The sequence below is a fragment of the Mesoplodon bidens genome (genome assembly GCF_964165515.1).
Source record: "Mesoplodon bidens genome assembly, chromosome: 14".
Classification (NCBI taxonomy): Eukaryota; Metazoa; Chordata; class Mammalia; order Artiodactyla; family Ziphiidae; genus Mesoplodon; species Mesoplodon bidens.
In genome coordinates this window covers 1,933,789-1,956,161 of record NC_138170.1, presented here as the reverse complement: position 1 = coordinate 1,956,161, position 22,373 = coordinate 1,933,789, and the positions used below count along the sequence as shown (strand labels likewise).

The 22,373-nt window shown below is 41.3% G+C and overlaps 1 protein-coding gene and 1 pseudogene across 12 annotated transcripts in view; both read left to right on the top strand.

The window, feature by feature from the left end:
* EVA1A (eva-1 homolog A, regulator of programmed cell death) overlaps positions 1-3,058 on the top strand; it is a 63,535-nt gene extending 60,477 nt beyond the window's left edge. For all 11 annotated transcript variants that reach the window (XM_081254330.1, XM_081254339.1, XM_081254336.1 and 8 more), the window contains one exon: positions 1,795-3,058. In XM_081254330.1, coding sequence (XP_081110456.1) covers positions 1,795-2,168 — 374 coding nt within the window. In that variant the 3' untranslated portion in view covers positions 2,169-3,058. The remainder of the gene's footprint in view (positions 1-1,794) is intronic.
* A 7,021-nt stretch (positions 3,059-10,079) lies between these two features.
* On the top strand, positions 10,080-21,697 carry LOC308628035 (uncharacterized protein C2orf78-like; annotated as a pseudogene). Its single transcript, XR_014017913.1, has 4 exons — positions 10,080-10,140; positions 14,605-14,730; positions 17,614-18,360; positions 19,587-21,697. The product of XR_014017913.1 is annotated as an uncharacterized protein C2orf78-like (transcript).
* The last annotated feature ends 676 nt before the right edge of the window (positions 21,698-22,373 follow it).

Sequence of the window (22,373 nt, the reverse complement as noted above, 5' to 3'; positions counted from 1 at the left end):
AATGGACATGTAGGTTGCTTCCAAGTCTTGGCTATTATAAGCAGCACTGCAATGAACATTGGGGTGAATGTATCATTTCGAACCATGGTTTTCTACAGATATATGCCCAGGAGTGGGATTGCTGGTTCATTGGTAGCTCTATTTTTATTTTTTTTAAGGAACTTCCATACTGTTCTCCATAGTAGCTGTACCAATTTACATTCCCACCAACAGTGTAGGAGAGTTCCATTTTCTATACACCCTTTCCAGCATTTATTGTTTGTAGACATTTTGATGATGGCCATTCTGACTGGTGTGAGGTGATATCTCAATGTAATTATATCTCTAATAATTAGTGATGTTGAGCATCTTTTCATGTGCCTCTTGGCCATCTGAAGGTCTTCTTTGGAGAAGTGTCTCATTTAGGTCTTCTACCCATTGTTTGATTGGGTTTTTTCTTTTGATATTGACAAAAATGCATTTAATACACCTAACCTGTGGAACATCATAGCTTAGCCTAACCTACCTCAAATGTGCTCAGAACACTTACATTAATCTGCAGTTGGGCAAAATCATCTAACACAAAGTTTATTTTTTAATAAAGTGTTTAATATCTCATGTAATTTATTGACTACTGTACTGAAAGTGAAAAATTGAATGGTTGTCTATGTTCAGAATGGCTGTAAGTGATCATATGGCTGACTGGGAGTACAGCTCACTGCTGCTGCCCAGCATCAGGAGAGAGTATTGTACTGCATGTTGATAGCATAGGGAAAGATCAACATTTAAAATTAGAAGTACAAATTCTACTTGAGTGCATATTGCTTTCACTCCACTGTAAAGTTAAAAAATCATAAGTCTAGCCATTGCAATTCAGGGACCATCTGTACCTCAAAACAACACATATTAATTATCTCTCTGTGTCTGTAAGTCAGGAATCTGGGATTGGCATAGCTGGGTTCTCTGGTTCAAGGTGTCCCACAAGGCTGCTGCGTGACCAGGGTTGTGGCCACCTCAATGCTCCACCAGGGGATGATTCACTTCAAAATTTTAAATTCCAGTAAAATAATGTTATTTATTACAAAAGTAATGTCAATGAGAATAGAATACTTAAAAATACAGCTAAGCAAAATAAAATTTAAAATACACAAAACATATTCATACACTTCCAAGCTTTGAAGGCTGTTGGAAGCCACCCTTAGTTCCTCGCTATGCAGTCCTCTCTGTAGTACAGATCATAGCATGGGAACTGACTGCATCAGAGCAAGCAAGTGAGTAAGTTAGAGAGAGAGCATGAGTAAGTTGGAAGTCAGTCTTGGGTTAGAAGTAAGTCACTAGGTCCAGCCCACTATGTCCAGCCCTTGGAGGGAAGGGCTTGCATAAGAATATGAATACCAAGAGGTGGGGTGTCATCTCAGAAGTTACCTACAACTATGATTAAAAGGTAATTCAAGGGGTTGCAGGAGCAAATTCAGGAGCAAAGATTTTTCTGGTATAAGTAAATGGCACAGTTACTTGTTTCTAGTAAATGCTAAATAATATTTTTTCTTTTTTTTAACTTTTCATTTTGAAATAATTTTGAAGTTAAGTTACAGGAATAGTAAGAGAATTCCATACACTCTTTACCCACATTCACCATTTGTTGAAAATTATATTTTGAAAACATTATGCAATTTGTCACATGGAAAGGCAATATTTGTAACCATCAAAGCTTTGAGGTCTGGTGAGAGGCGTGCATCCTGTGCTGGAGTCATATTTGCTCTCTGCATATATAGTGGTCATCTCTCAAATGTTCTCTTCCTCCTCCTCTTCCAGAAAATCCTGAGCGAGCAGCTCTGTACTTTGTCTCTGGTGTGTGCATCGGGCTGGTCCTCACCGTAGCTGCCTTGGTGATGAGGATCTCTTGCCACACAGACTGCCGGCAGCATCCCCAGAAGAAGTTCCTGCAGGACCAAGAAAGCAGCAGCAACAGCAGCGACAGCGAGGATGGCAGCTCCTATGCAGCATCCGACATCTCAGTCAGGAGACATCGTCGCTTCGAGAGGACTTTGAACAAGAACGTCTTCACCTCAGCCGAGGAGCTAGAGCGTGCCCAGCGGCTAGAGGAGCGGGAACGCATCATCAGGGAGATTTGGATGAATGGCCAGCCCGAGGTTCCTGGCACCAGGAGCCTGAACCGCTACTACTAGGGGCAAGAGCAGGAATCCACACCCCACTGTTAGCCGCCTGGTAGAGAAAGGGTTCCACAAGGAGGGCGGGCACAAAGAGTTGAACGCAGCTCTGCTAATGTTATGGTGGCAGAGATAAGCAGGACATTCCCATTTTCTAGCCAGGAGGACTGATTTCTCCCTTTTGACTAAATTTATGGAGAAGTAGAAAAACCAAGTTGGTTCATTAACTTTTCCAGGTCTTGGAATGGTGCTGAAAACCCTTCTCCAGCAATGTGGATGGAGATTAGAGAAATGGAACTTGTGGTTTCTCTTGATTTCTGAGGATCTCAGAAGTTTCTGCAGACTTCATTGCTATGTGTTATTTCTTTACAAAAGGAAATATTATTACAGCATGAGGGCTAGGAAGAGCAGGGTTAACTTAACCCAGTAAATGCAACTTTCTAAATGACTCCATGCTATGGAGGTGATTTTGATCCAGATAGCACGATCAATGCTTATTGTTAAAGGTCTATTCTTTCGATCTTGTGTTGCAATGGCAACCTCAGGGATTAAAATCCTATTTTTTATTACAGTTCCCACTTCACTCATGAAAATGAATAATGTATTATAGGAGATGTGTCAGTGAACTAGAAAAATGTCAGTAACCTCAAAGGATGAAGGTTTTATTTTAAATAGCTTATAAAGAATATATTAACATGCAGTTAATGCTACATGCATTTGGAAATGCAGCACAAGAATAAAAGCTGTGTTTTTCCCCCTTTTGGAGAGAAGAAAATTTTGTTATGACTCTAGGTAATCATGATTTTAAACAATTTGTTAAAAAAAACATTTGGATTTCTAAGAAAAGAATGGGAATGGGAGGTGAGGAATAAAGCCAAAATTAAGTTGGGATAAAAAATAAATGTTACATAAGATCTTTTTTTTGTTTTATGTTTATCTCTGTGGTTACACTTACCCTAAACAGCAGCCCTTTTATATAGTTGGGTATGGTCTTTTGCCAGGCCCTTCAAATAGCTGGAGAATTGTGAGAAACTGGAGAATGGAGACATGGCCCCTAGGGGCTTTTCATTTTCTGTATGTTTCTGTTATGATTACAGTATAGTTGAGTGATTGTTAAGCTGATAGAGGAATAGAAGACTTACCTAAGGCTAGAAATAATATGGTGGCCTCATACTGAGAGGGGAAGTTGGTAAGGAAGGAAGAGGGGCAAGGCTGAACCACATTTAAAAATGGATTACAGAGGAGGAAGCAGCATCCTCCAGCCTGATAGACGGCAATAATGCATTCTATTGGTCTTTCGGATCCCTTCTCTGGCCATACAGTGGGTTGTTTAGTCAGCCTGTCTGGATGCTCCAGAGCCTTCCTACTGGATTTCCCTGGTTCATTGGCTTTGTCATCATACCTGAGAAGATGGTTGGGAGACTTCCTCAGCTGGACACTCTATTACTTTGGGAACTCACTATCTGTGATAAGGGCTTGGAAGTCTGTCTTAAGAACTGAACGATTACAGATATCTGTTTCCCAAGGGGGCAATAGTTTGCTTGAAACCCTCAATGGCTGGCTTGATTATACCTTTTTGAGTGATCTAACTGGCTAGTAACAACTGCCAAAAATCTTGTTCAATCTGCCTCTCTAAATCTGGGTTCTTGCCCTTGTGGTTTCAGTCCCTTGGCAACAAGTGCAGGAATCATCCCATTCCCCTGGGCTTTAGATTAACACCATCTATATTGGCTTGTGCCACTTTTTAAAGTTTTTATTTTTAAAAATTAATTTTTATTGGAGTATAGTTTCTTTACACTGTTGTGTTAGTTTCTTGCTGTACAGCAAAGAGAATCAGTTATACGTATAAATATATCCACTCTTTTTTCGATTTCCTTCCCATTTAGGTCACCACAGAGCACTGAGTAGAGTTCCCTGTGCTATATACTAGGTTCTCATTTGTTATCTAATTTATACATAGTAGTGTATATATGTCAGCCCTAATCTCCCAATTCATCCACCCCACTCCCCTGCTTGGTAACCATAAGTTTGTTCTCTACATCTGTGACTCTATTTCTGCTTTGCAAATAAGTTCATCTCTACCATTTTTCTAGATTCCACATATAAGTGATATTATGCAATATTTGTTTTTCTCTTTCTGACTTACTTCACTCTGTATGCCAGTCTATCATCTGGTCCATCCAGTTCTCTGCAAATGGCACTATTTTGTTCTTTTCTATGGCTGAGTAATATTCCATTGTATATATGTGCCACATCTTCTTTATCCATTCATCTGCTGATGAACATTTAGGTTGCTTCCATGTCCTGGCTATAGTAAATAGTGCTGCAATGAACAACAGGATGCATGTATCCTTTAGAATTATGGTTTTCTGCAGATATATGCCTGGGAGAGGGATTGCTGGATCATATAGTAGCTCTATTTTTAGTTTTTTAAGGAAACTCCATACTGTTCTTCATAGTGGCTGTATCAGTTTACATTCCCACCAACAGTGAGGAGGGTTCCCTTTTCTCCACACCCTCTCCAGCATTTATTGTTTCTAGATTTTTTGATGATGGCCGTTCTGACCAGTGTGAGGTGATACCTCATTGCAGTTTTGATTTGCATTTCTCTAATAATTAGTGATGTTGAGCAGCTTTTCATGTGTCTGTTGGCCACTGTATGTCTTCTTTGGAGAAATATCTATTTAGGTCTTCCTCCTATTTTGTGATCAGGTTGTTTGTTTTCTTGATATTGAGATGCATGTGCTGTTTATATATTTTGGAGATTAATCCCTTGTCCGTTGCTTCATATGCAAATATATTCTGCCATTCTGAGGGTTGTCTTTTTGTTTTGTTTATGGTTTCCTTTGCTGTGCAAAAGCTTTTAAGTTTAATTAAGTCCCATTTATTTATTTTTGTTTTTATTTCCATTACTCTAGGTGGTGTATTGAAAAAGAAGTTGCTGTGATTTATGTCAGATAGTGTTCTGCCTACATTTCCTCTACAAGTTTTATAGTATCTGGTCATACATTTAGGTCTTTAATCCATTTTGAGTTTATTTTTGTGTGTGGTGCTAGGGAGTGTTCTAATTTCATTTTTTTACATGTAGTTGTCCTGTTTTCCCAGCACAACTTACTGAAGAGCCTGTCTTTTCTCCTTTGTATATTCTTGCCTCCTTTGTCATAGATTAGGTGACCATAGGTGTATGGGTTTATCTCTGGAGTTTCTATCCTGTTCCATTGATCTATAATTCTGTGTTTATTCCAGTATCATACTGTTTTGATTACTGTAGTTTTGTAGTAAAATCTGAAGTCAGGGAGCCTGATTTCTCCAGCTACATTCTTCTTTCTCAAGATAGCTTTTGTTATTTAGAGTCTTTGTTTTTCCATACAAAGTGTAAAAATTTTTTGTTCTAATTCTGTGGGAAATGCCATTGGTAATTTGATAGGGATTGCACTGAATCTGTAGAATGCTTTGAGTAGTATAGTCATTTTCACAATATTGATTCTTCCAATCCAAGAACATGGTACATCTCTCCATCTCTTTGTGACATCTTTGATTACTTCCATCAGTGTTTTCTGAGTACAGCTCTTTTGCCTCTTTAGGTAGGTTTATTCCTAGGTATTTTATTCTTTTTGATGCAATGGTAAATGGGAGTGTTTCCTTAATCTCTCTTTCTGATCTTTCACTGTTAGTGTATAGGAATTCAAGAGACTTCTGTGTACTAATTTTGTATCCTGCAACTTTACCAAATTCATTGCTGAACTCCAGTAGACTTCTAGTAGCATCTTTAGGATATTCTATGTATAGTATCATGTTATCTGCAAACAGTGACAGTTTTACTTCTTCTTTTCCAACTTAGATGCCTTTTATTTCCTTTTCTTTTCTGATTGCCGGGGCTAGGACTTCCAAAATTATGTTGAATAAAAGCGGTGAGAGTGGGCATCCTTGTCTTGTTCCTGATCTTAGAGGAAAGGCTTTCAGTTTTTCACCATTGAGAATGATGTTTGCTGTGGGTTTGTCATATGTGGCCTTTTTATGTTGAGATAGGTTCTCCTATGCCCACTTTCTGGAGAATTTTTTATCAATAATGGTGTTGAATTTTGTCAGAAGCTTTTTCTGCATCTATTGAGATGATCATATGGGTTTTCTCCTTCAATTTATTCATATGGTGTATCACGTTGATTTATTTGCATATATTGAAGAATCCTTGCATTCCTGGAATAAACCCCACTTGATCATGGTGTATGATCCTTTTAATGTGCTCTTGGATTCTGTTTGCTAGTATTTTTTTTTGAGGATTTTTGCATCTATGTTCATCAGTAATATTGGCCTGGAGTTTTCTTTGTGACATCCTTGTCTGGTTTTGGTATCAAGGTGATGGTGGCCTCATAGAATGAGTTTGGGAGTGTTCCTCCCTCTGCTATATTTTGGAAGAGTTTGAGAAGGATAGGTGTTAGCTCTTCTCTAAATGTTTGATAGAATTCACCAGTGAAGCCATCTGGTCCTGGGCTTTTGTTTGTTGGAAGATTTTTCATCACAGTTTCAATTTCAGTGCTTGTGATTGGTCTGTTCATATCTTCTATTTCTTCCTGATTCAGTCTTGGCAGGTTGTGCATTTCTAAGAATTTGTCCATTTCTTCCAAGTTGTCCATTTTATTGGCATAGAGTTGCTTGTAGTAATCTCTCTTGATCTTTTGTATTTCTGCACTGTCAGTTGTTACTTCTCCTTTTTCATTTCTAATTCTATTGATTTGAGTATTCTCCCTTTATTCCTTGATGAGTCTGGCTAATGGTTTATCGATTTTGTTTATCTTCTCAAAGAACCAGCTTTTAGTTTTATTGATCTTTGCTATCGTTTCCTTCATTTCTTTTTCATTTATTTCTGATCTGATCTTTATGATTTCTTTCCTTCTGCTAACTTTGGGGGTTTTTTGCTCTTCTTTCTCTAATTATTTAGGGGCAAAGTTAGGTTGTTTATTTGAGATGTATCCTGTTTCTTAAGGTAGGATTGTATTGCTATGAACTTCCCTCTTAAAACTGCTTTTGCTGCATCCCATACGTTTTGTGTCATCGTGTCTCCATTGTCATTTGTTTCTAGGTATTTTTTGATTTCCTCTTCGATTTCTTCAGTGATCACTTTGTTATTAAGTAGTGTATTGTTTAGCCTCCATGTGTTTGTATTTTTTACAGATCTTTTCCTGTAATTGATATCTAGTCTCATAGCCTTGCGGTCGAAAAAGTTCTTGATACGATTTCAATTTCTTAAATTTTCCAAGGCTAGATTTGTGACCCAAGATATGATCTATCCTGCAGAATGTTCCATAAGCACTTGAGAAAAATGTGTATTCTATTGTTTTTGGATGGGATATCCTATAAATATCCATTTTTTCCATCTTATTTAATGTATCATTTAAAGCTTGTGTTGCCTTATTTATTTTTATTTTGGATGATCTGTCCATTGGTGAAAGTGGGGTGTTAAAGTCCCCTACTATGAATGTGTTACTGTCGATTTCCCCTTTTATGGCTGTTAGTATTTGCCTTATGTATTGAGGTGCTCCTATGTTGGGTGCATAAATATTTACAATTGTTATATTTTCTTCTTGGATTTATCACTTAATCATTATGTAGTGTCCTTTTTTGTCTCCTGTAATAGTCTTTATTTTAAAGTCTATGTTGTCTGATATGAGAATTGCTACTCCAACTTTCTTCTGATTTCCATTTGCATGGAATATCTTTTTCCATCCCCTCACTTGCAGTCTGTATGTGTCCCTACGTCTGAAGCAGGTCTCTTGTAGACAGTATATATACGGGTCTTGTTTTTGTATCCACTCAGCCAGTCTGTGTCTTTTGGTGGGAGCATTCAAACCATTTACATTTAAGGTAATTATCGATATGCATGTTCCTATTCCCATTTTCTTAATTGTTTTCGGTTTGTTATTGTAGGTCTTTTCCTTCTCTTGTGTTTCTTGCCTAGAGAAGTTCCTTTAGCATCTGTTGTAAAGCTGGTTTGGTGGTGCTGAACTCTCTCAGCTTTTGCTTGTCTGTAAAGGTTTTAATTTCTCCATGGAATCTGAATGAGATCCTTGCTGGGTAGAGTAATCTTGCTTGTAGGTTTTTCTCCTTCATCTCTTTAAATATGTCCTGCCACTCCCTTCTGGCTTGCAGAGTTTCTGCTGAAAGGTCAGCTGTTAACCTTATGGGGATTCCCTTGTGTGTTATTTGTTGCTTTCCCTTGCTGCTTTTAATATGTTTTCTTTGTATTTAATTTTTTACAGCTTGATTAATATGTGTCTTGGCGTGTTTCTCATTGGACTTATCCTGTATGGGACTCTCTGTGCTTCCTGGACTTGATTAACTATTTCCTTTCCCATATTAGGGAAGTTTTCAGCTATAATTTCTTCAAATATTTTCTCAGTCCCTTTCTTTTTCTCTTCTTCTTCCTATAATTCGAATGTTGGTGCTTTTAATGTTGTCCCAGAAGTCTCTGAGACTGTCCTCAGTTCTTTTCTTTCTTTTTTCTTTATTCTGCTCTGCAGTAGTTATTTTCACTATTTTATCTTCCAGGTCACTTACCAGTTTTACTGCCTCAGTTATTCTGCTATTGATCCCTTCTAGGGTATTTTTAATTTCATTTATTGTGTTGTTCATCATTGCTTGTTTCCTCTTTAGTTCTTCTAGGTCCTTGGTAAATGTTTCTTGCATTTTCTCTATTCTATTTCCAAGAATTTGGATCATCCTTACTATCATTATTCTGAATTCTTTTTCAGATATACTGCCTATTTCCTCTTCATTTGTTAGGACTCGTGGTTTTTTACCTTGTGCCTTAATATGCTGTGTTTTTTCTGTCTTTTAATTTTGCTTATCTTATTGTGTTTCAGCTCTCCTTTTCGCAGGGTGCAGGTTGGTAGATTCCATTGTTTTTGGTGTCTGTCTCCAGTGGCTAAGGTTGGTTCAGTGGGTTATATAGGTTTCCTGCTGGAGGGGACTAGTGCCTGTGTTATGGCAGTTGAGGCTAGATCTTGTCTTTCTGGTGGGCAGGTCCACGTCTGGTGGTGTGTTTTGGGGTGTCTGTGGCCTTATTATGATATTAGGCAGCCTCTCTGCTAATGGATGTGGCTGTGTTCCTGTCTTGCTAGTTGTTTGGCATAGGGTATCCAGCGCTGTAGCTTGCTGGTCATTGAGTGAAGCTGGGTGTTGGTGTTGAGATGGAGATCTCTGGGAGATTTTCGCTGTTTGATATTACGTGGAGCTAGGAGTTCACTTGTGGACCAGTGTCCTGAAGTTGGCTCTCCCACCTCAGAGGCACAGCACTGACACCTGGCTGGAGCACCAAGAGACTGTCCTCCACATGGCTGAGAATACAAGGGAGAAAAAAATAGAAAGAAAGAAAGAGGATAAAATAAAATAAAGTTATTAAAATAAAAAATAATTATTAAGAAAAAAATTTTAAAAAGTAAAAGAAAAAAAAACGGACGGACAGAACGCTAGGACAAATGGTGAAAGGAAAGCTATACAGACAAAATCTCACACAGAAGTATACACATACACACTCACAAAAAGAGGAAAAGGGGAAAAAATAATCTACCTTGCTCCCAAAGTCCACCTCCTCAATTTGGGATGATTCGTTGTCTACTCAGGTATTCCACAGATGCAGGGTACATCAAGTTGATTGTGGAGCTTTAATCCACTGCTTCTGAGGCTGCTGGGAGAGATTTCCATTTCTCTTCTTTGTTCGCACAGCTCCCGGGGCTCAGCTTTGGATTTGGCCCCGCCTCTGCGTGTAGGTCGCCCAAGGACGTCTGTTCTTCGCTCAGACAGGACGGGGTTAAAGGAGCCGCTGATTCAGGGGCTCTGGCTCACTCAGGCCGCGGGGGAAGGAGGGGCGTGGAGGCGGGGCGAGCGTGCAGCGGAAGAGGCCGGCGTGACGTCGCGCCGGCGTGACGTTGCATGAGGCGCGACGTGCGCTCTCCCGGGGAAGCAGTCCCTGCATCCCGGGACCCCGGCAGTGGCGGGCTGCACAGGCTCCCCGGAAGGGGGCCGTGGACAGTGACCTGCGCTCGCACACAGGCCTCTTGGCAGCAGCAGCCCCAGCGTCCCACGCCCGTCTCTGGGGTCCGCGTTGTTAGCCGAGGCTCGCGCCCATCTCTGGAGCTCCTTTAAGCAGCGCTCTGAATCCCCTCTCCTCGCGCACCCGGAAACAAAGAGGTAAGAAAAACTCTCTTGTGTCTTCGGCAGCTCGAGACTTTTCCCGAACTCCCTCCCAGCTAGTCCTGGCGCACTAACCCCTTCAGGCTGTGTTCACGCCGCCAGCGCTCCGACCGAAGCCCGAGCCTCAGCTCCCAGCCCCGCCCTCCCCGGCGGCTGAGCAGACAAGCCTGTCGGGCTGGTGAGTGCTGGTCGGCACCGATCCTCTGTGCGGGAATCTCTCCGCTTTGCCCTCCGCACCCCTGTAGCTGTTCTCTCCTCCGCGGCTCCGAAGCTTCCCCCCTCCGCCACCCGCAGTCTCCACCCGGGAATGGGCTCCTAGTGTGTGGAAACTTTTCATCCTTCACAGCTACCTCCCACTAGTGCAGGTACCGTCCCTATTCTTTTGTCTCTGTTGTTTCTTTTTTTCTTTTGCCCTACCCAGGTACATGGGCAGTTTCTTGCCTTTTGGGAGGTGTGAGGTCTTCAGCGTTCACTGTGTGTTCTATAGGAGCAGTTCCACGTGTAGATGTATTTCTCATGTGTTTCTGGGGAGGAAGATGATCTCCGCGTCCTACTCTTCCACCATCTTGTCCTGTCTCGGTTTCTAATTTCTGAAAGTACCTTACGTACACTGTTAGTAAGCTTCACAGCCATTTGAGCTGGGTAAACTGAGTCAGGAAGGTCAGAATTATTGAATGAATGAATGAATGAGAAAAAGATCACTAGCTTTAACGTATCTGGGACAGTCATAGTCTAACGAAGTTTCAATCCACAAGCATTTATTTACAATTCTGAAAACTTCCACATAATTACAAATGGGACAATATTAATAAATTACTATTTGGACAAAGAAAAGATACGAGTTAGCACAACACAGTTTACAAACTTACGATGAGGCACATTCAATTTGGTGCTAAGTCATAAAATATTCTTTTGCAATTTATGAAAAATATCCAATAGGCATGTAATGGCCAAAAAGAAAAATGATACAAACATCTGTAGACATGACAATGTACAAATTGTGACATAAATCTATCAGAAACTAGAAAATCTATGTTGGTCTTATAGTTCCAGCTTGCTAAAAGATACAGGCTTTGGGTGGAAACACAAAAAAATCCAGACCTGGCCATAACAGGGTTTCCAGAAAGTATGGGAACTAGCAAAGTGTAGGCCTCTGGATGGGAGTGGGTAAAACATGAGATAAAACAGTGCCTTAATGGGTATGTAATATGCTGGGATGGAAAATATAGGAGCAAGGGATATTTGGAGAATCAGACAGCTAAGTATTTGACACTAACATGATCTACCAGTATCCCATAGGGCCTCGGGTACCATGCAAGGGTTTGAGGGATTCCAGTATTTAATTAAATCACAATGTGACAATGGGAAGAATTAAGGAGAGCTTCAGGGGTAGATGAACTGGGGATGTTACACCAAAACATGTCTCAGTTAACCTGATGGGTTCAAAATGCAGGAAGTGGATATACGGGACAAGACAATACCCTAACTATAAGAATAAAGGTTTACGTCAGGGTAGGGCCTGATATTCCTAAGTGTTGAAATAGAGCTCTTTAGTTTCTTCCTCCTACATGTAAGATTCTTTTAGAGGTTAAGATGATGCTGATCCTGCAAGCTAAAGTTAAATGGCTGGAACTAGAGAGAGAAAATAAGTTACAGGCTTGGAACAAGGAAAAGCCTAACTACGGGTTTGCATAAATAGAATTGAATGTTGGAACTGAATATTTTAATATGTAAACATATTACTGATACCAAAATGTGTCTTACCACACTTCCCCCAATCTCACACCACCCACCCTAACCTGCAGTAGCTATGGGTCCCTTGATTTCCATGGAAATATAGAGGAAAGAGACACTGATCTGGCTTGCAGGTATTTAGTAAGTTGTTAGCCTCACATCGCATACTAGTATCATGTAAGTAGGCCATCTGAAGTAGGAAGCTTAGGGGAAAAACCTTGAAAAATCTTAAAAGCTTAAGCCACATCTCTATACTACAACACCTTTCACAATTTCTTCTCAGATAAGCATCATTTCCATCAGTGAAAAAACTCATATCTCATAATAGGAAAAATAGGCCTAAAAATTAAACGTGTGTCTTTGGAGGTCCCATCTATGGGATATCTTCCTGGTACTAGAAAAGTCCGCAGAAAGATCGATCTTTATTTTTATTTTTTTTTTATTTATTTATTTTTTTTTTTGCGGTACACAGGCCTCTCACTGCTGTGGCCTCTCCCGTTGCGGAGCACAGGCTCCAGACATGCAGGCCCAGTGGCCATGGCTCACAGGCCCAGCCGCTCCACGGCATGTGGGATCTTCCCAGACCAGGGCACGAACCCGTGTCCCCTGCATCAGCAGGCGGACTCTCAACCACTGTGCCACCAGGGAAGCCCAAAGATCGATCTTTGCACCCGTGAAAGCTTACCACCAAGGAAAATGACTAGATCCATAGATTTCCTCCCTCATACCAGCTTACCTCACATATAATTCATTAGCTCAGCACTTACCCACATTATCACAGTCACAAGAGTGGTTAGGGAGAAAAGCACTAACCACGGGAACTAAAACAGAGGCAATCCAGGCCAAGTTGGGCTGATGGCAGATACCTGCTCCTTACGCTTGGGTGCATAATGTGACTCACCACAATGCCTTTTTCATAGACCCTTTTTAAAGTTTCTCCACAAAATCCAACAGGTCAAGTTCGTTCATGATAATTCAAGATAAACAATCCTCAAGAGAAAAACATGCAATATGTCTTACAATGTTGGAGTCCTTAAAAATATGACAAGGAAATAACCATGTAGACAAAACCAGAGCATTTTAAAAAATCTGTATTCTACAAACATACCAGTGAATGCTATTAATAAGGTAATATGACATAAAACAAAATGAGAAATATATGTAAGACTGTTCTCTTTAGTGTACAGAATTCATGGCAGTTGCTGCACTATCGAGCTACTTATATCTATGACTCTGTTCTGGTAATACAAAATGAGGCCAAAGTGTGTCAACTTGTTTCCCACAGAAACCAAAAAATCTACATGAATCTCTTCTCTCCTGGGCCCTTTAACCTTATCTGCTCCCAGTTCTCCACGAATGTCCTCTTCCTTCTCTAATTATTCTCCTCTTCATTTTGCTTGGCCTTGCACCCAAGCATGCAAGACAGCGAATCCTAGAGGTCCAAGATTCTAGAGTGGCTCTTTGCAAGGGGGAGGAGATTACAGTAACTGCCACACTGTATATACTTCTGTGCAAAGAAAAACGGACAGTATTCAGAATGTCTCTCACATATAAAAGAGCTGGATGGCAGGATACCTATGTGGCCCAAGGAACCAGAGGTAGCAAATTATGGGCAAAAGAATTGCCACCAAAGGCTGGAAGAGGAAAGTTTGCAACCAGCTTTGTCTCCTAGCTCTCTGGTATTTGCTTCCAACAGACACAGTCTATTTTGTGAAGCATCAAGCACAGAAAAGAAGACTCCTGCTGCTGGAAGTTGATAGCAAGTAACATCCATGACAGTAAGAATGCAAGATCAAGTCTTGTCCTAGAAACAATGCCCATAATGGAAAAAAAAAAAAAAGAAAGAAAGAAAGAAAGAAAGCAGAAGAGAAATGTAAGTCCAACCAGGCCCAGCCTAGCCCAGCCCAAGGAAGGTGGGAGTCAAGGAGAAGAAACTAAAAGAGAAGAGCCTTGGACCACAACATTCTCCACAAGGTACACTCAACAAATTTCACCCTAGTGTTTAACCAAATTACAAAAAGAGCTTCTTAATCCCTGCTTTTGCTCCTTAAAAGCTGCTATAACTTCACTAATTAGACAGATATGATTACAGAACAACTGTAATAGTTCAAACTAGATGGCTCCTTCCTTCCTAAGGATATTAAATAAGATATATATAGCTTAAAGTATATGATAAATAAAATATAATACTCTGTAGAATATAAGTAACTGTTAGTTAATTATATTAATGAACGTCTGTAAGAAATGTTGCAATGGTTTCCCTAATGTAAGAGCCTGGGGGAAGTAAATCTGTCTTCTAGGATTTCCTCCCAAGAGCTCAGAAATTTACGTGTTGTTTTAGCTGTCCTACACTCTCTCCACCCAACCCCGCCTTCCTGTTGGGCATCGGACCTCCCTATTGGCTATCTCATACCTTTCAACTGCCTGCCTTGTGACATCATTCTCCTACCAAACCTACTACCACTTGATAGAGTCTTCGGGTTTCCGTGGAGTTGACTGTAAATAAATTTGGATCATCACAAGTGACCAGTAAGCAGTGACCTTTGTACTGGACACACGTGCCGTTCAGCTGCAGCCACTCAGACAGCCTCTGGTGTTTTCACCTCATCCCTTGTATCTGCAGTTGATGTTTCCTCTTCTTCTCTGACCATATCAGGTAAGAAAAGAAACTTTTTAAAGTTTTTCGTTAGATTTATTTTGCCCCTAAATTTAGTAGTAGATTCAAAATAGCATGGAATAATGAGGGAAAGTATTGAACTAGAAGTCTGGAGACCTAATTTCAGTTTTCACTTTGGCATTTACTATCTGTGTGACTTTGGACAAATCATTGACGGTCTCACAAAGCCTGATTTTTTCCTTATCTGTTAGGTTAGGATACTACATTGGTTGATCACTCTGATCCCTTTCTTTTCTAATACTGAGCCTTAAAGGGTACCCATGTAGAAAATGAAATCAGAGACTTCTCCAGAGTATTGCAACAGAATCATAGAAAAGCCAGGTGACACAGAAAACTAGCAATATATACCAAGATGTTTCATGTGTAATGGTCTCCCTCCACTAATATTTCGACTAGTTGAAAAGAGAAAATAGGGAGAGAGGATGGAGAGTACTGGGCTATAGGGAGGCCCAGAGTCAAACGTAAGGAAGTTTAGGATTGTTTTCATCAGCACAGGCCAACAGGAACCAAGTGATAGGAAAAAATATAAGAATGAAGAGGGAAAGCATAGAGGAGCTCTCAAGAAAAACGTAGTTTGCAATGGAATGTTGATGGGAACCAAAGATTTTAAATTAAAGCAGAAACAGCATAGAGTGAATTCTGCTCAGAGCAGGGCAAAACAAAGTTGATTGTAGCAAATCCTTATTTTAACAGACTAAGAAGGAAAGTAAGGACAGAACAGGGTATCTTTGCTTATCGGAAAAGTCATACGCAGTTTTTTTTTCTTTTATTGCCTCTCTGAATACAGTTGGCACTTGACAGTTTTGAATATAAACATTTTAGAAATATGTTCTAGAAATGATGCTTCCTATATACAAGAAACCAAAGTGGTTATCTAGGGGTCTGCTTTCAATGTTTTATTCTTTCTAATTTTTAAACTATGTAGACGTTTTACCAATTAAAATTTTTAAATGATATCTTCTAAATTGAATCAGAAGGACTATGTCCTTTGTGTGATATGTAGGTTCTAAGGCAAGGTTGCTTTTCATCTTTACAGTTCTTTCCCTCCTAACGCAGAGAGCACATTGATCAACAGGCACCGTTCGTTTTTAGATCTTAGCTACCTAAGAAGAAAGAGAAAAAGTCAAGCCCCACATCTCTAATAACACATTGAGGGAATTCCCTGGCGGTCCAGTGGTTAGGACTCGGTGCTTTCACTGCCAGGGCCACGCAGCATGGCATAAAAAAAAAAAACACCATTTATCTAAAACAATATTGTGGAGTCCTTTGGATTTTCTTACATTTGAAAATCTTTTTTAATTGGATTCTAGTGATGATGGTTTTTTTAGGTTTTGGGATGTCATCTTCTTGGATGTTGAAGATGATTATAATCTAAGTTCTAGGATAAATACAGAAACCTTCTTGATACTTTTTAAGCTTCTTTTCTGCTTATGATATATTTCTATTCTTTGAAATATATATTTCTGCCAGGGTTAATACCTGTTACTTGCTGGGTAAAAATATAAATGAGCACAATAATGAAATTCTTTTACACTTATTATTTGGCTGTCTGCTTTGTACCAGTTTCAATTGAAATACTTGTCTCTATATATTGTGGCTACCTATACATTCACATTGATTGAACCTTGTTGCTTGTTATATGCATTTTTACTGATATATCTTCTCTGTCTGTATGTATTGGCTAGGAATTCATTCAAAATCACCTTCTATCATGTTTTTTGGTTAATAGTATTCACTAAAATAGAGTGGGCAAAATACACTTTCATAATATCGCATGTATGGTACAGAATGTCATTTGCTACTAAATTCATTATGCTTTGATACTTGCCACATACCCCAGTTTTCATTAATATCTGTGTATTTCTTTTTTGTTATATAATATGTTTTTCATGATTTTTCTTTGTCTTTCTAGAACTTATTGTATCTTCCTCCATGTAAATCATATGCTATATATCAGTTTATTCATGTATTAATTATTACTGCTATTATTATTGGTGGTGGTGTTATAACCACTTTACAGATGAGTAATCTGAAGTAATCAGATAACTTTTTTCTTTCCAAAAGCACTTAAGAAATTCACTTTCAGGTAATCATTTTGAGGTAGGATGAGAAACCAGGCTTGAAAAGGGTAAAAATGACTCTTTAAATTTACCAGTTGGACTGAGCTGTATGTGAACTCTAGGTAATAGCGTGGGAACTGCACAAGCAAAGTGAGACACTGAAGATTACAATGGTAAGAGCCGTACAGTTTTCTAACGGACAAAAGCCCATATTATAAGTTCTGTTTCTCCTGCTTTCTGGCAGTATCATGCTCAGAGTAGCGTCCTGGCAAGGAAGTCAGGATACTTAGGTTCTGAAACCTGGTGAGGATACTAACATAATGAGAGAACTTGAACAAGTCAACCCGACCTCTCTGAGCCTCAGTTTCCTTCCTCATGAAATGAGACTGTGAAAATAGAAGTTCTCTAAGGTCCTCCTAGTTCTAAAATGCTTCCAGTCTAGGAAACAGCATAGAAGTCAATACTAGTGCAGGCTGAAGGGAAAGATAGGGCAGGGAGAAGGTTGCTTCCAGCCTAGAGAAGAACAATGTCTGAACCATACCTAGAGAAGAACAATGTCTGAACCATACCACTTGGGTCTCTGCCCATCTGTGCCCAAGATGGGAGCACAGGCAGTTAATACAGAAGAGTGTAAAACTGCTCAGTCCTTACAACCATCATAACTGTCTGATTTTTGGTTTCTCAGTAAGTATTGACATTAGAGGTGTCCTGACAGCAAGAACCTTAAGATAATGCTGTTCCTCAAACATAGTGAGAATTTATCAATCTCCCTGATTTTTTCATCACCCGCTTGTTCTTACAGAAAATTTCCAAAATCCATCTGTACTTGGAACTCTAAATTCTCTGCAGCACTCTCTTCCTGTGGTGAACAATGTAGCTTCCCTAACAGGAAGTGCCTGCAACTTCTCCAGAGTCTCTGCTCCTGCCGTCAGTTCGGCATCAGCTATGGCTACCTCTTTCCAGACACTCATGGGTAGTGCCGACCTTCACCAACATTCTAGCACGACTATGTTATCTGGAGTTACTGACCAGAGCCAGATCCCGAATTCAGCTGCTTCCTATCCAGGTGTTTTTGAGTGGGGCATCACAGAAAGCACTGAAAAGAATTCTTCTTCACTCGGAGACTTTACTCTGGCACTCACTGACCAGCACACAGCTGCTTCCTCCATGTTTATGGCAGCCCATATGATAAAACTACAGACACCAATAACATGGTCCCTCTATATCCATCACCTTCTGGCAGCCTTGCTCAGGGAACATCATCTCAGATTCCAAATCAGGGACACAGCCTGTCACTTCCCTACCAGGAAGGAAGCCAGGTATATTACTATAACCAAGGCACACTGGGGTCTTTACTGTATTGAGAACTTGGCTCCTGCCTGCAATCCTATGGCTCTGTGTCATACACAGGAAGTAGGGCCTCTGTGCAACCAGAAATGGTCATGGTTACTAAAGGAGATTTAGCCCACAAATATCTTACCACCAGCTTCCACCTCTGGAATCTACTACCCTGTGTCTGCTCAACCCATCACAGAGACAAGTTTTCAGGGTGAGTACAAACAGCAAGAAAGTTGAACAATGGGGTCAGCATTCAAAAATGGGATCAAATCTACAGCTGGGAAGTGGTGTATAGACAGGTAAAATTTAGATCCTGAGCCTTTAATAACCACTATCTTCGCTCAGGGCTCTCTGTTTTAGGACTCTATATAAGAACACCAAGGGCTTCGTGGTGGCACAGTGGTTAAGAATCTGCCTGCCAATGCAGGGGACACGGGTTCGAGCCCTGGTCTGGGAAGATCCCACATGCCGCAGAGCAACTAAGCCCATGTGCCACAACTACTGAGACTGCATTCTAGAGCCCATGAGCCACAACTACTGAGGCCCACGCACCTAGATCCCATGCTCCACAACAAGAGAAGCCACCACAATGAGAAGCCCGCACACCGCAACCAAGAGTAGCCCCCGCTAGCCGCCACTAGAGAAAGCCCATGCACAGCAATGAAGACCCAGTGCAGCCAAAAAAGTACATACATAAATAAGTTCAAAAAATAAATAGATAAAAGTAAATATAAAAAAGAACACCTAATGCAGGGGGAAGGTGGGAGGGACACTGCAAAGGTCATCTATGCTACATGTACAAGAACCCTGAGAGCATACCAATAGGTACCACATTTTTCACTGCTGTAGCCGATCATTCCCCCGTACTACCACACTGTATCACTGCCTTCCCTGATCTACTGCTAGAGTCTCTTTGGAAGGTGTTTCAGAACTCTTGTTATGATGGTGCCAGTTTAACTGTCCTCACTTCCTTAATATATACCAGGATTTAAGACGTTAGGGTCCGAGATCCTGTCCAGAGCAAGCAAGCCAAGACTCTGTCTTTGTTTATCTATTTCATCAGGAAGGGCTCTACTCCCTCTCCTAGTTCATGGTGTGAAGAGTTCTTCGCCTCTCAGGAAAGTGGGGAGAATTGAACGGACTCTATATGAGAATGCTAGGCTTTGTAAAACATTTCATTTTTTAAAAATAACACTCATTTTTTAATTGACTTATAACAACCCTATGAAATACAAAGAAAGCCAAGAATCAGTGACATGAAATGATCACCAGTAAGAATTACAACAGTCACCGCTTATCTCATAGCATAGGACGCTGTCCATGATCCTTAAGAAGAGTTAGTAGAAATGCCTTGCCCATCTTGCCCCCAAACACCATGTACCTTGAAAGGTACATGACTGCTGTGTTGGTGTTTAGGGGGAGCATCTCACTTACCAGGGACTGACTTCTACCTTGATTCCTTGGAACGGATGGAGACTTCCCTGGTGATGAAAAACTCCCTGAGATTGCAACCTTCAAGCCAGATATCTTGTGTGACACAAACTCAAGAACTCCCCAAGTCCTGCAGGGGCAGAAATATTCAGACACTTGAGAGTAACCCACCACCTGAACTTGGGGACATTTCAGGGACAGCTCCAGTCCAGAGTGCCAGTAGTCTCCTGGCCCTGCCTCCAGCTTCAAACCAGGGACAAATAGAGAGTAAGAACTTGGAAGATATTAAAACCAAGCTTTCGAAGCCTCTGGATGCCTACCAGATCCCAAGAGAAAACCAAGAGCCTCCACTACTCCCTTCAGAAATCCCTGATATTCACCAGCTCCCGGGCTGCACTGACCCTGTCAGCCAAGAGGAGCAGCCTGGTTCTGAAAATGCTGATCTGGGAAAGAACAGCCTGAGTCTTGAGGACCGAGGGACACTTGAAAATGGGATGGAATCTAGCAGTGGTTTTGCAGACATTACTGCACTGGCGGAGGATATTCACCTTCCCCAGCTCTTGCATTCTTTGAAAGATCTTGATCAATCCAAAGGTCCCAACGTGATCAAAGCCAAAGACACCAGAGCCATTAAGGTGAATCAGGTGCAGGAAAAGCCAAGTGTCATAAAGGTTCCCTCTGATCAACCCAGGAAGAACAAACATAAAGCGTCTGAGCCTATCAGTGGTGCTCCCAAGGCCAAAATCCAGCCAAAGAATCCGGAGTGCCTGTTAGGGGGAGAAGTGGTTCTATGCAATGCTGCAGTCAGTGACAGGGCTCCTGTGAACGCGGCCAAGCATTCTAAAGGCCAACCTCAGAAAGCTGCATCCAGAAAGATGAGCAAAGCTAAGAGCCATGGGCAGGAAAGGACCACAAGGACCAGAGAAAGAAAGAAGGCTGAAGAGAATAAGCAGTCAGGGAACAAAGTCAAGGCAGAAGAGAAGCCAACAATTCCCCAGACGAAGCGAAAGGAACACCAAACTGACCTTATCCAAGAGAGCTTTAAAAAGCCTCGAACCTCCCTAGGCATGCGCATGCTGGAGTCTGGGAAGGTTTTTCATGCACTGCGAGAGAAGAATGATAAGAAAACTGGGCTCTCTTCCTGTCAGGTCTTGGGAAATTCAAGCAACCCTAAAGACCCCCAGCTATCCAGCCATGGTGGTGTACCCCACGTGAGGGTAAGAGTCCTGAGAAAACTCAAGTCGAAGCCCAGAAACCAGACAGCAGTGCTGAAAAAGAGTGTCCATTTCCATTCCAGTATGAGCTGCCTCCTCCGGGGAAGGTCAAGTTGATACCTCTGCCTTTTTCTGCCTGGGACAAGCCTCAAGCTCGACCTGCTCCTCGGAGGCCACTGTCTCTGGCCTCACATCGGCCTGTTGTGGCGGACCATGCCCAGCCTGCTTCTACTAACTCAGCTCAACCTGCTGCAGCCAGTCCATCCCAGCCAGCTCCTGCCTCTTTGCCAGGTCCTGCCAAAGCAGCTCAGCCAACTGACCAACCCAACCCAACCGGGTTGGACTGACCATACCCAGCCTAGTGTCCATCATTCTGCTGCTCCTAGGCCTGCACCCTACAAAAACTTCATCTTGCACTTCTCTCCAGCAGGAGCCTGTTCCCCCTGCTGTGACTAAGCGCCAGTCCCCACCCAAGCTCCAAACCCCATTTCTACTCCAAGACTTCAGCAAGCAACGAATTCTATGGAGGGAACCCAATGTTCCTGAGCCAGTCATGTCAAAGCCCATCGAACAAAAGCAGAAGTCAGAATGGAAGGCCACGAAGAGGCAGGCTCTACAGGCACGTGAGAAGCCTGCGAAATACACCTCTTTGGGGAAACTGCAATTTTTCATTGAGAGAAAAAGAAATGGAAATTGCTGACTGCTACAGATATTTAAAGTAAGAGCTGCTAGGATCGTTTGTGCCACCTTGGGTACCAGCTGCTCTTCCATATATAGATAAGATAGGTATAAATTTCTCTATTTACTTTGATATATTTTAAAACAATAAAACTGAATAAATAAATGTAATAGAATTAATAGATGAGTAATAAACCTTTTGAATTTTGAGATGCTGCTAACGGTGGTGTGTTTTAGTTCTTTCTGTTCTGTTTTGTTTTTGATGGGGTTGGAATCAAAGTCTGCATGAGAAAGGAAGGACTGAAAGTTGGATTGGAGAATGAAGGAAAGGGGTAAAAACTGAGGAAAGAGGAAGGAACTTGGCCCAGGTCTAGGAAGGTCGAAAGAGATTTATGGATTTATGAAAGGAAGCAGGAGTGAGGATGAAATGGCAGAAGTAAAAAGCAGGGTCAGAGGTCAGGGTTGAAAGAACAAAATGTGAGTAGAGTTGAAGATGACAGAATGTGAGTCTAGGTTTACTAGGAGAAATAGAAAAAGTCTCTTGGGGAGGTTGGCCTTAAGTCTCACAACCACCACATAGGTATTTAAGAAAACAAGGGGTTCAGGACACATCGCTGAAATGTTTGAGTTGCCTTATGCAGGTGTGATTATAGTGGGGGAATAGGGAAACCTACCAGAGAGGTGGCTAGGGCTCAGAGTTATCCTAGGGGCAGCTGACGACAGGGGCAGAGCCAAGGGAAGTGCTGCCTCAGGAGGCCCACGAATAGGGCCTGGTATGCAAATCACCATGTACTCAACACCTAAGCACCAGGGCAGCTAATGCACTATTCACTTAATCCTGGCAACGACAGGCAAGGCCAGCATTCCTGTGCCACTTCACTTAGAGAGGTGCAGCAAAGGG